The following is a 14,500-nucleotide window of genomic DNA, read 5'->3' as shown; positions in this document are numbered from 1 at the left end:
ATTGTTCTGTGTGCCATCGAGGGACTGCCATACTACACGTAGAAAGGTAAAGGAGATATGTTACAGTTGTGGTCTCTCAGGCCATTGTTGGAGGCGGTGTCCTAACAAAGGAGGAAGGTGTGAGAGTCACCCACCAAAACAGGCAGAAACCACAGCGGAATCCTCTCTGCCCACACTCACTACTGACTGGAAGACAGAATCCAGGTCAGATAAAGAGCTGGCAGTGGCCCGTACTGCCACTACTGGTCATCCACGAATATACACACGATTCTTAATAGGGGGGCCAGCAATGCAACATATTAGTGGACATGGGGGTGTCACTATCAACAACAGCCCAACCCTTGCCAATGACTGGAAAGACTATTTATATTACTAGTGCAGTGGGGGAAACAATGAGGGCAGAGAGATGAGAGTTTGGTGGGGTGGAAGACCAGAACCAGGGGAACTCTATCCTTGTTCTATCTCAGAGGAGAGGGGTTGAGAGCAGAGGTGTGGGAAACAATGAAAGCAGAGAGATGCAACCCTCAGGTACTTGAGAGAGAGGGGGAGTGCACCTTCCAGTGGATTTCTTGGTATGCCCAAACAGTAAGGGCACTGTCCTGGGGATAGATAACTTAGAAAGGCGGGCGCCATTATTGACTTGGGAAACATGGATGAGTCAGGGCCAGTGAATGTGCACAACCCACAGAGTTCAATACATAGCCAGCAAACCTGCAGCAGCCCCAATCAGGAACTGGACCCAGGACTGTGTATGGATTGTATCAGGAATTAATGGGTATGGGCTAAGCACATAAAAGAACTGTTGGAACCGTGCAGCTTACTTGAGCACACTGGAAAGGGGAAAGTAAGGAACAGAAAGGGAATGAGTGGGCATATCTCAGGGCAAAAAGAACAGCAAAAGAACAGGAGATAACAGAAATTGCTTGTGTAAAGAAAGAGACAACCAAAGCCAGTTTAGTAAAATTATACAGAGATGTTGAGGTAGAGGAGAAGTGGAGGAAAGAGGGAACAAAGAAGGGACCAGATGGTAGTTTGACTCATAGGAAGCTCCAGTGTGCATTAGGCAGATATTGTTAAAGCTACATCATGGGCGATGCATCAGGAAAGGCACAGCATGATCAAAACCCTCCAGCAGGTCTGGTGGTGACCTGGGATGGGCAGAGACTTAGAGAGATTCTGTCTGCAGTGTATCACTTGTGGCTAGCATAACCCAGACAGGGGTATAAAAGTGCAGCTAGCAAACCAGCCACAAGGGCAGTGGGAAAACATCCAGGTAGTCTTCATGGGGCCCTGCCAAAAGAGCAGAAAGAAAAGCTACTGTCTAGTGATCATGGATCACTTCACTGGTGGGTAAAGTCGTTCTTGATAAGAGTGCACTGATTTGATAGCACAAATTTTGGCTCAAGAAATTCTCCCCAGGTGAGGAACAGCTTCTTTCCCTCTGCCACCAGATTTCTGAACGGTCCATGAACACTACTTCATTATTCTTTTTTTGCACTATTTATTGTGTAATTATAGTAATTTTGTATCTTTGCACTGTACTGCTACTACAAAACAACAAAATTTTACGACATACAAGTCAGTGATAATAAACCTGATTCTGAACTCCAGCCCAGGTAGATTCAGATCAGGGAGTACATTTCGCAGGGAAAGTGATGAAGGAAATGTGCAAACTGCTTGAGATCTGATAATGATTCCATGTACCCTACCACCCCAGAGCTCAGGAATGGAAGAGAATATGGACCGAACAATCAAAACCACATTACCCAAGGCTATAGCAGAGACAGACTGACATGCTGCGACCAGCAGTCCTGATGAGATCGAGAGCCATCACAAACTGCACACTGGGTCTCAACCCCCATGAACGACTGATGGAACCAGCAACACAACTCCCTCATGGAGTGATTACGGGTTGCGGTGAAACAGGAACACAGAGGGATAAACTGATCTTACGTGAAGGACCTCTGTGACCAGATTTAAATGTTGAGGGACCAAGCAAAACAACAGCGACACATTGCTGATCAGAAAGAGCCAGGAGGGAGAAGGTAACCCCGCTGCAGCCAGGTGACCAAGCCATGGTCAGGGAGCTCCCTGCAAAGGCAGGGTTCACTCCCAGGTGGATAGGACTACCAATGGTGTTACTGACAAATGACATCTATGTTTGTGTGCAGACCCAGTGAGGCAGCCAGTGGAAATGCTGGTCTCAGGTTAAATGCTATGACTCACCTTCCTCTCACAGGCAGGCCAAGGGAGCAAAGCCTGCCCTCTAACAATCTCATCACAGGGAATTTAAAATAATGAACACCCACCACCTGCTTCACATCTAACTGCTCCTGATGGAAGCACGCCCACAAATCAAAGGAAACAGGAACACAAACGTGAAAAATGCCAAGTGCATGTCAGCAAACTACGATGGAAGTGCTAAAATATAACAGCAATTGCAATAGTAATAAAGGCTGGTTCTGGATGTTAGATGTTTAGTGGGATAGATCAGAACAGAAAAGGTATTGGGAAAACATGGGAAGGGATCCAAGTTATGCCAAAGAGAGCACAACAGAGCGCGAAGAAGTGTGCACAGAATACAAGAAAGCAATCACTCCAGCCTGGATGGGAGTGAACAACAAATGAACTGGGCCCTTTCTGTGGTGGGGCCAGCCAGCGAAAGGACACCACAGCAGGGCGTGCCATTCGGAGCAAGATCCTTACAGCCATTCATATTGTGGGTGTCTGCTTTTTTTTCCCCCCTTGCTCAGAACCCCTTGGATCAGCCACCAGTGCTTGAATATTTAAAGGGGTTTTGTCAATTGGGATGTGCTCCCTTTGTAAATATGTAATTCTGGAGGGAAGGGAAGAGCTCCCTTTGTAATCTGTTACCATCTACATTCAAAACATTAATGTAGGTTACTATAGCCCAAGAGATTCTCTAGACACATTAAGAGTAAAAGGGTGGCTAGGGAGAGAATAGGTCCCCTTAAAGATCAGCATGGCCATCTGTGTGTGGGACCAAGGGAAACAGATATTTTAATGTACATTTCTCTTCAGCTTTTACTGCAGAGAAACTGATGGAAGCTAAGGAAATTGGGGAAATGAGTGGTGTCGTCTGAGACCACATACAAATTAGCAGGGAGGAGGTATTGGAGGCTTTAAAATGCATTATGGTGGATAAATTCACAGGGCCTGACCTAATGCATTCACAGACCTTATGGGAAGCCAGAGAAGAAATTGTGGAGGCCCTTGCAGAGATTTTGCTTCACCCCTGGCCACAGATGGAGGTTCTGGAGGACTGGAGAGTGGCTAATGTGGTACCATTATTTTAAAAAGGGTAGCAAAAACAAGCCAGGAAACTACAGGCCAGTGAGTCTGACATCAGTGGTGGGTAAATTGCTGGAGGGGACTCTGAGGGACAGGATCTACCAACATTTGGAGAGACAGGGTCCAATTCAGGACAGTCAGCTTGGTTTTGTGCATGGGAAGTCATACCTGATAAATCTCGGAGTTCTTGGAGGAGGTAACCAAGAGGGTAGATGAGGGTAGGACAGTGGATGTTGTCTATGGACTTTGACAAGGTCCCTCATGGCATGCTAGTCTGGAAGATTAGATCTCATGGGATCCAGGGGGAGATAGTGGATTGGATTCATAACTGGCTCAGTGGTAGGAAGCAGAGGGTGACGTCGAGGGTTGTTTCTCAGACTGGAGACCTGTGTCTAGCGGTGTGCCACAGGGGTTAGTGCTGGGACCTTTGTTGTTTGTAACTTTTATAAATGATTTGGATGTGAATGTACAAGGCACGGTTAGCAAGTTTGCAGATGATACTAAAATAGGTGGTGTTATGTGTAGTGTAGAATGTTATGAAAAAAAAAAGGGGATCTTGATCAGCTGAGTATGTGGGCTGAGGACTGGCAAGTGGCTTTCAATCCAGATAAATGCAAGGTATTGCATTTTGGGAGATCAAGTCAGGGTAGGACTTCTACAGTGAATGGTAGGGCCCTGTGCAGTGTTATGGAACAGAGGGACCTAGGGGTGCAAGTGCATAGTTTGCTGAAAGCAGCATCACAGGTAGACAGGGTGGCGAAGAAGGCATTTGGCATGCTGGCCTTCAACAGTCAGGACATTAAGTATAGGAGTTGGGAAGTTATGTTCAGTTATACAAGACATTGGTGAGGCTGCACTTGGAATATTGTGTACAGTTTTGGTCACCCTGTTAAAGGAAAGATGTTATTAAAACTACGAGTGCAGAAAAGATTTACCAGGATGGTTCCTGGACTTGGGGGGGGTGGGGGCCTGAGTTACAAGGAGAGGTTGCATAGACTAGGATTTTATTCCCTAGAACACAGGCGATTGAGGGGTTACCTGATAGGGACATACAAGATTGTGAGAGGGTGAAAGCACAGTTTTTTTCCCAGGGAGTGGGTGCTAAAAACAAGGTGGCATAGGTTTAAGAGGCAAGATATTTAATAGGGACATCAGGGGCAGCTTCTTCATGCAAAGGGTGGTGCGTATTTGGAATGAGCTGCCAGAAATACAGAAATAGTGGTTGAGGCGGACACATTAGCAACATTTAAAAGCCATACAGATAAGTACATGGATAGGAGAGGTTTAGTAGGACCAAACATGGGCAGATAGGACTAGATCACTGGGCACCACAGTCAGCATGGACGAGTTAGGCCAAAGGGCCTGTGTCCATGCTGTACGACTCTGACTATAGCCATTGGGACCGTAGTTAATCATTTATTGTCCGTGTTTAAGAAGTATAAAACAATCACTGCAGTGTTGGGTATCAGGAGAGGAGAAATACATTCACCAGAAGAACTACTCATATTCAGTAAAGACCTTTTACATCTGTCAATTTAAGCCTCCATGTCACAGTCACAATAGTAACTCACCTACACATTCTACCAGGGTGATCTGCCGAGCCACTGTTCTCTGTATCAGGAAGGGAAGACCAGATCCACTGCCCGATGTGCAGGAGTGATCCAGCAGATCCTGTGAGAAAAAGAGATGATCCTACAAAATGAACTGCAATTACTCATTTTCAAAAGGCAGGCAAGATAATTCATTCTCAAGGCATGTTATAGCTTGAACAACATTTACCGTAGTTGGGTAAATAATTGCCCAATTATTTCCTTTGGACACAAGACATTTACCAGAGGCACCTTTTCCTTAGTTCTGGTCAACTTTCAATGAAGGAAGTGAAGTCAAAAGCACCAGATCATGCATTGTACAGCCTCAAGGGAATAAAGCTACAAGGAAAGCATCTCCCCAACACAAGCAGCAAAAGAAATTAGTTCTCTACCTCTTGGAGTTCAGAAAAATGAAGGGGCGATCTCAGTGAAACACAAGATACTAAAGGAACATGACTGGGTAAATGTCATGATGTTATCGCACGTGGAAGAATCTCAGACGAGGAGATATAGCTACAAGATTAAGGGACAGTCATCTAAAACGGAGGTGTGTAGGATCTTCTCACAGAAAGCAGTGAACCTTAAGAATTCTCTACTCTATAGTGTTGTGGAAGCTAAATCATTGGGAATATTTAGAGTAATTAGATACATTTTTGAAAGATGAGGGAATTGAGGGCTTATGGGGTACTGGCACAGAAGATGAGAGGGCACCCCAGGCAGATCAGCCACAATCACATTGAAGCTTTTGGGGGGGGGGGGGGCAAATGGTCTACTCCTCCTCCTTTCTTGCAAACATGCTCAAAATAATAATTTCTTAGTTTCAAGGTTGAAAGGAGGAACCAAGTGGGTGGCACAGTTTAAATAACATGAACAACTCTACCATTAATGAGGTGTCTCTCCTCCAGAATTTTATCACTTCATTTCCCAGCCTTTTTATTAACAAATGATACATGTACAACTCGGAAGTTGGAAGAAACACTCCAAGTTTCCCAAAACAGATTAGAGTTAATATCATTTTCTCCCACCTCAGCGTACACGTAGAGGAAGCCTGAACGATTGACAATGATTTATAATTCTGGCCACCTTTCAAATTACTATAACAAATGGAGAAAAATTGATATTTACACATGACAAGATGCAATAGTGCTTTTGATCAGAGAGAGGGAAGCAAACAACAAAGTAACAGAGATTTAAAAATCCTTACAGCTAGTGTGCTGTCACCGACATTTGAAGCAATCAGTCCGTCAATGGCACCATACTCAGCTTCTCGAGCATTCAGTCTTTGCATTTGATTTTGGTGGAGCTTTCGCAATATTATCACCGTCACCATGGTGACAATGATCAGCACAATTACTGGAGCAACAACAACAATAGTCAGGGTTCTTGCACTGTAGCCCATTGGCGCTCCTGTGAGGGAAGAAAAGGAATGGAGTCGATGCACTAATTAAACAACAAGATGAATATATAATCTTGTAGAAAGCATTGATATTTTTCCTATACATTGACCTCATTCAAAACCAACATTAGTCAATAGTCACACCATTCTCAGTTGACTTAGAAGAACAATTGAGGCAAAGACCTGTCCGAGTGCAGGTCCTTGCTGAATTAACGAATATCAATTGAGGAAGTTATTGAGAAACAGCTTTGGATTCTTTGCTTTTCTATTCATGGTGGCAGGAAGAATAATATTATCTCTAGTTAGTATCCAGTGACTCCACAGAATTGTGTACACATGGGAGCATGGTGAAGGCTGAATCAAACTGGAGTGGGAAACTCCCATTTCAGCATTCAGTCAAGATTCACAGGTAAATTATTCCAGTGAACACCAAACAATGGCAGTGATAATGCCCTATCGGGAAACAAAAATCATTGATAAACATGCAAAGTTAAAAAAAGGTCACTATTTATTGATGCTATCTGAGTTATAGAATATTTTTAGCCCTATTTAGATCTCAGGTTTTTGCTAGCTGTAGTTGTTTGCCCATGTAATAAATAGAGGAAGTGCCCTATTAATAAAGACTCACCAAGTTAATACCTGGGGAGGTTTAGAGTGGGTGGTGGGGATCATCCTATGGAGGAGGTACTAAACAAATTGGGCCAATGCTTTCAGCAGCTGAGGAGAGGTGATCTCATTGAAGTGCACAAAATTCTTACAGGGCTTAACAAGGTGAGTGGTGGAGCAGAAATGTTTTCCCTGGCTGGGGTAACTAGAACCTTGGGTTGCAGTCTCAAAAGTACAGGTGGTGTCAACCATTCAGGACTATGATCAGAAAAGAATTTCTTCACATAGAGCTCAGCCAATCCTTTCAAATTCTCCCTACAAGAGAATTGTAGAGGCTCAGTTGCTGAGTATATTCAAGAAAGAGATTTTAGATATTGAGAACCGAGGGGTACAAGGTTAATATAGGAAAATGGTGCTGAGGTAAATTATCTTACTGAATGGCACAGTAGGAACAAGGCCCAATAGCCTATCCTGTTCCTCTATGTTCTCATCATATTTCAATAAGATTCCAATCTTGTTTACAAGACACAATTCAAATGCAGCACTTTACATCTCTATTTTTTTTTAAAAAAGGGGATTACATACCCCAGATTTGTAGTGCTGAAGAAGTGGTAAAGTTATTAAATGATTTCAACTCACCATGGACACAAATTATCAATTAAGCTTTGGAAAGTAAATACCACCACAAACATTTGCTTAATGCATGTTTGTGGCTTTTCAAATGACCCATTATCATCTATCTTGCCACTTCAGGCACCAAAGCCCAAGTGGTGAGTAGAGCTGCATTTTTTATTCTTATAGTAAATGCATGATGTGGTAGAGATATGAATGTTTTGTGTTCCAAATAGTTTCCTACACTACAACAGTGACTACATTTCTAAAGTCATATCATCAACTGCAAAGTGCTTTGGGACAAGACAATTTTATTAGTCACATGTACATCAGAACACAGTGAAATGCATCTTTTGCGTTGAGTGTTCTGGGGGCAGCCCGCAAGTGTTGCCACACTTCCGGCACCAACATAGCATGCCCACAACTTCCTAAGCCGTACATCTTTGGACACCCAGGAAGCCACTACATATGGACATATATAAAAACCTCATTTTAGATTGTCTTCTCATCTAGGCTTCCAAGTGATCTGACCCAATTTTGTGTCTCAGAAATACTCAAAAGTCTCATACATGACAAACCAGTTGAGCTATAGTCAAGAATGTTTGTACTGAGTTTTTTGATGATGTGACCAAGGTCAGTGAGGACAGAGCAGTAGACTTGGTTGAAATAGACAAGCAAGGCCTTTGATAAGGTTCCACATGGTAGGCTGCTATGAAAGGTTAGATCACATAGAATCTAGGGAGAGCTGGCTAACTGAATACACAGTTGGCTTGATGGTAGAAAGCAGAGGGTGATGGTGGAAGGTTATTTCTCAGACTGGAGGCCTGTGACTAGTGGTGCGTGTGCCTCAGGGGTCAGTGCTGGGCCCATTGTTGTTTGTCATTTATATCAACGATTTGGATAAGAATGTACAAAGCACGGTTAATAAGTTTGCAGATGATACTAAAATAGGTGGTACAGTGGACAGTGAAGGTGATCATCAAAAATTACAGGGGGGTGGGGGGGAATCTTGATCAGCTGAGTAAGTGGGCAGAGGAATGGCAAGTGGAGTTTAATTCAGGTAAGTGTGAGGTGTTGCATTTTGGAGAATCAAATCCAGCAGTGAAAAGCAGGACCCTGGGGAGTGTTGTAGAACAGAGGGACCTTGGAGTACAAGTATATGGCTCACTGAAAGTGGAGTGACTGGTAGACAGGGTAGTGAAGGCAGTTTTTGGCACCCCGGCCTTCATAATTCAGGGCAAAGAGTACAAAAGCTGAGGTCATGGCGAGGTTGTACAGGACACCGGTGAGGCCACAATTGGGAGTACTGTGTTCAGTTTTGTTCACCCTGCTATAGGAAATATGTTATTAAACTGGCAAGAGTGCAGAAAAGATTTACAAGTATGTTGCCATGACTTGAGGGACTGAGTCATAGGGAGAGGTTGGACAGGCTAGAACATTTTTCCTTGGAGGGTAGGAAACTGAGAGGTGATCTTATAGGAGGTGTATAAAATCATCAAAGGCATAGATAGAGTGAATGTGTCTTTTTCCCAGGTTGGGGAATTAAGAACCAGAGGGCATAGGCTTAAGGTGAGATGGGAAAGATTTAATAGGAACTTCAGGGGCAATATTTTTTTTTAAATATATGCACATACACACACAAAAGGTGGTATGTATGTGGAATGAGCTGCCAGAGGAAGTGGTTGGGGCAGGTACAATAATAACTTTTAAAATATAGTTGAACAAGTACGTGAATTAGAAAAAAGGTTTAGAAGGTTATGGGCCAAAGCCTGGCAAAATGGGATTAGCTTGGATGGGGCATCTTGGTCAGCATGGACCAGTTGGGCCAAAAGGCCTGTTTCTGTGCTGTATAACTCTATACTGAACACAATCATTATAGTTTGACTTTAGTTATGGTTTGAATGGGGGTCAGCTTGAAAAAAGATAACAAATATTAACAGTTAAGAAATTGGGCTTCATTAGGCCTCAGAGAAAACAACATCTTGAGTTTACTTCAGCCTCAGGAATTGCTGAAAATAGAGAAATGCTACAATAACAAGGAAGAATAGATAAACGAAGACCCAAACAACGTTAGCTTCAACCTACACCCTTCTCAAAAATACACAAAAAAGTCTGACAGACACTCATTTTCAACATTGGTCCCAGTGTTATTATCCCTTCTCATTTCACTTTTGTTGGTATAGAGTCCAACATCTTACTTGAGTCATTTGGAATTTGAGGATAGATGCAAATTAAGTTTCATTTAAGACTAGCCTATACAAGACCAACAAAACTACCAGGGTTTGATCCTGTAAAAGTTTTCTGCCCCAAGTTCTTGAATACCTAGACTCAAACCTTTACCAGTGAACCACCTGCTCCTTTGGTTTCACAACCACCCCTGTCAAATTAAAAATATTCAAAACAATAAGCATTCTGCACAAGAAAGATCATAATCACACACTAACTACTAAGCAGCATCTTGACACAATTGGCTCAAAGAAAATAAATTATTCTTCTCCAGTAGTGACCAAAAGCAGACAATGGATAAATTTTAACTATGACCATATCTGTAGAAACAGAAGGCAAATTGCTTGTCTGCATAAGACAAACTGATAATAGGGATAATGTGAAGAACATCTTGCTGTCATTTAAAACTTTTACTTCCAACTGGTCTGCTGAGCATAATACAAAATAATATTACCACCATTTTTGGGTGTTACTAGAGTTTAAATAATAGAATTTTAACTTGAAAACAAAATAACATAGATAAGACTAGAGTCAGAGCAGGATCGCCCCAATCAAACATTAGTCAAAAAGGATAGCAAAGATGGATACTTATCAACATAGTCTGCAATTTAAAAAAAATAATTTCAATAATATCCCATGTTTTGCTGATGTAATCTGTTGAAAGTTACAGAAATAACCAACAATTTTGACTTAGCATAGGTTGCAAACGGCACAGGAGTACATCTTTTGAGGCCAGTTAATTCAAGACAATGCACTTGAGATACATCTATGCCTTGCACTTGAGATACAACTATGCCTTGCAGATATACTTTCCTGGTACAGCAGAGTGCAAATTAGGATTTTGCACATTGGAACAACCCAAGTAAAATGGCAACTATAGTATAGTAGGAAATTAGTGTTCTAATAGGCAGCAAGTTTCCATAAAAAAGTTTTACCTTTTTGTGGCAGTTGAGCTGTAATGTTCATATTACACAAATAGCCCTGGCAACACACAACTGTTTGATCTGCTGATGGTGGAGTTTTGCATGTCAGTTTACTCTGCTCATACACTTCAAAGCAACCTTTTTGATAAACAGGATACCCATCATTTATGCTCAGTGAAGCAAAGCACTGCTGTCCAACACACTGGTCCTCTCCTCCACAGGACATCCCTTCACACACACATTTATAGTGACTGGTCTTCAGCTTTGCTTCCTCATCTACAAAAGGAAGTTTGATAAGTTGAGCTACCAGCAGACTTCAAACAGACTACAAGCAAGCCTATAAACAGAATTTACAGATACTATGAACCTAGAACATAAATACAGGATGTATAGAAATTAAATTTTCCCCATTTGGTGTGTGTCTGTTGCACAAGAATCCCAATGAACCACATTATAAGTGTTAGTAGGTTTTGCCTTTGGGTGAAAATAACATCCATTTGCCACATTAACACCCACCTCTAGATATCTTTAACCATCAAGATAATGTTTTCAAAAAAAAAATTCCAAAAATTAAAAGATAACTTGTGAAAAACAAGAGGACTGCAGATGTTGGAATCTAGATCAAAAAAAACAACAAGATGCTGGAGGAACTCAGCAGGCCAGGCAGCATCCATGGGGAAAAAAAACAGACTGTCAATGTTTTGGGTCAGGACCCTTCTTCAGGGCTAAAGATAGGAAAAGGGGAAGCCCAAGAAATTTGGAGGGGGGGGGGGGGGGGGGGGGGGTTTGGTTGCGGGGGAGGGGAGGAGAGAGGGAGAAGAATATATAGGGTTTTTCTCCCCCTATATACCTATATATTGAGCTTCCCCTTTTCCCATCTTCAGTCCTGAAGAAGGGTTCTGACCCAAAACATTGACCGTCTGTTTTTCTCCACGGATGCTGCCTGGCCTGCTGAGTTCCTCCAGCATCTTGTTGTTTTTTCAAAACATAAAAACTCTTATTCAATTTCTTAGTGGATTTTAATTTTGACTAAATTTTCCAAACTACAACCTTGTTTAAGAATGAAACAGACGTTCAGCCACATAGTTTCAGTGTTCAGCGCCCAGAGGTCAGGTCTACTGTAGCTGAAATAAAACTTCCCTCCAATCTGGCTAAATACAAAATGCCTTTGCCCCAAGCTCAATGGCTCATTCTATTGCATCAGTACAGATTCTATTTTTCTGTGAATGGTGTTAGCAACAGAGACATTGCCCACAAGATGGAAGATAGCAAATTCAAGCTGCACATCCAGAGATATGAACACTAAAATCTTGGCAGGTTCTGCAGCAAGGCATTAGGGAATGAAACATTTAAATTAGTGCCCTCCTGCTCTCAGGTACAACGTGAAAGATTCCTGTGTGGGTCCTTTGAAGGATGAGAGTTAGCCCTGGTGCCCTGGGCCAACACTTATCCCATCAATCAAATACTGTAAAACTCTGATAATCCAACCATCTCACTATTTAAAGAATCCTGATTGTTTGGCATCCAGCTCACCAGATAGTGCTTGCCAGTTTCATTGCCACTCAGTTTAAACCTAGTTCCCACATTCCTTTTCTATTCACTGGGGCCCCAGTTCCTTTGCACTCACCTGGTCCACTGAAAAAAAGTTTTATAATACTGTATAACATCTTAAAACAGTGAATTAAAAGAACATATTAATAAAATCTACCAATCTGCTACCAAAGTCCCAAGTGTGGCTAGATTAACAAAGTTTGCTACATGACTAAAACAAATTATTTGGTCATTATGTTTGTGGCAGTATCTTGCTGTGTTTCACATTTAACATACTGACAGCATTTTAAAAATCATTCCTTGGGTATAACACGTGTTAGAATGTCCCAGAATGAATGCCACTAGATCAATACTTCCTCTTCTAAATTCTGCAACCTATCACCCTTCTGAATACTGAACTTGGGGCAGGGTTTTATGCTGCAGCTGCAAAAAGGAAAGACCTTCATTGTCTACAACTTGTTAAAAAATTCAAAAGAGGTAACCATGTGCTAATCCATATTTTCTTGTTCAGAATAAGAAGAAATTTACTGGTAATACCCAAAACATCAAGACAAATATGTGGGAAGAGTAACAGAATCAATGTTAAAGATCAACGGCCTTTCCATTAGAGATTTATTTTTTGGAAGTACACTCCGTGAAGTCCTTGCACCTCCTTTAACTAAACATTTTTACCTTTTAAACCCATTTGCACAGCGTGGAAAACAGAGTAGCACCCCATCTCATTCATCACAATGATTTTGTCTATTAAATCCATCTCTTGTACTGCCAAAACCCACATACATGGGTTTTGTTCCTTTTAGAAAAGGATGTTCAAACCACAATCCTAACTGATTGCCACATTCTACCTTCTCCAGTTGGTCAACCAAAGATGCTTCTCATCACAATTCACACCCTGTACCATTCACACCCTGCTAACTCAGGTCGATTTCTAATTAAGCAGCACTCTGATTTGAAAATTGCCGAGCATTTTGAAAATTCCCCATGGCCTTGCCTCTCCCCCAAAAATGTTCCAGCCTTAAACCTCCAAGGAAATTGTGCTCCTCCAATTCTACTCACTTGCATGCATTCTTGCCCACCATGCTTTTACCCCAAGTTATGGAATTCAAGAGAGTCTTGAAAGCTGGAAAGAAGCAAGGATGAGATGCTATTCCTCAGCTTACATTGGGCATTGTTATAACAGCACAAAATGCCATAGACAGATAGGTCAGACTGGGAGGGGAATGGAGAATTAAAATGGCAGGCAACAGGACATTCCCAGACATTCTTTGTGGACTAAGTTCAGTGTTCCACAAAAGTGATCACCCCAATCTGCATTGGTTTCCCCAATATTGTGGAAGCCACACATTGCAAACACCAAATGCAATATATTAGAGTGGAGGAAGAACATGTAGTCAATCATCAGGTTTTTCTTTGGTAAGGCACCTTGAGATGCTTCACCATGTACTTATTTAATTTTAACAAACTGCAGTTAATTACTATGCCTTACCTTCACACAGAGCACTTGAAAGGCCAGCGTCATCACAAAGGAAGATCATTGTACATTTAACATCCTAAAACAAAAACAAATTACAAAGTTAAATTCAAATAATCTTTACCTCATCCATGTACATCTGAATTTTTTCCCCCCTCAAACAAAAAACCCCAAGGGGATATGTACCATGAAGATAGGAAAACAATCAGAATCCACAAATACAGACGACATTATATTTGTGCAGTCCCAAACACTCCCTAGCTCCAGGGCATATTTGAAACCACAATTCTGGTTAACCACCAGCTTTGCATGCTTCACAATGTGATTTTTCTCAAAATAGGTTATCTGGCTCCATCCAACACTGTGTTTAGACAGCTGAAAGCTCGCCAAAGACGTAGAAACTGTCAGCATTCCGCTGGTTGCGACTTGACTGTGAGTATGCTGAAAGCTACCACAGATTTTACAGTAACTGCCTGAAAATACTTTGTTGTCATAACTGTTTTAACATAGAGATCACTAAGTAACCCTTTTGAAGGAATGAAACAAAATGAAGGAAGTTCTATTTCAGTGCTAATACAATCACCCTCTGCTTGCCTTATTAAAAAGGGAAAAATGGCAGTGTTCCAAAGGCTAGACTGTGGGAGCAAAGACATGCAGCTCAGTGGTGCATTCTATTCAAATTATGTGTCACTTGAGACTTAGTCACTGATGAGCACCACAGCTCACAAACTAATACAAAAGACGACCTTCATCGCCTACAAGATTGGTGGCTCTTCATAACTGCACCCAGTGGGAATCCCAAGCTCTCAGCCTC

At 41.9% G+C, this 14,500-nt stretch overlaps 1 protein-coding gene across 1 annotated transcript in view; it reads right to left on the bottom strand.

Annotated features, from left to right (window-relative positions):
• Nucleotides 1-13,730, bottom strand: part of LOC127570181 (activin receptor type-1-like) — a 39,957-nt gene extending 26,227 nt beyond the window's left edge. The window contains 4 exon segments of the mRNA XM_052015447.1: nucleotides 4,884-4,983; nucleotides 6,106-6,308; nucleotides 10,677-10,940; nucleotides 13,702-13,730. Coding sequence (XP_051871407.1) covers nucleotides 4,884-4,983; nucleotides 6,106-6,308; nucleotides 10,677-10,890 — 517 coding nt within the window. The 5' untranslated portion in view covers nucleotides 10,891-10,940; nucleotides 13,702-13,730.
• Nucleotides 13,731-14,500: the final 770 nt, after the last annotated feature.

This window comes from Pristis pectinata, chromosome 1, assembly GCF_009764475.1.
Source record: "Pristis pectinata isolate sPriPec2 chromosome 1, sPriPec2.1.pri, whole genome shotgun sequence".
In the NCBI taxonomy this organism is placed as follows: domain Eukaryota; kingdom Metazoa; phylum Chordata; class Chondrichthyes; order Rhinopristiformes; family Pristidae; genus Pristis; species Pristis pectinata.
Note: the sequence above shows the minus strand (reverse complement) of the source record. Positions and strands in the feature narration are given on the sequence as shown.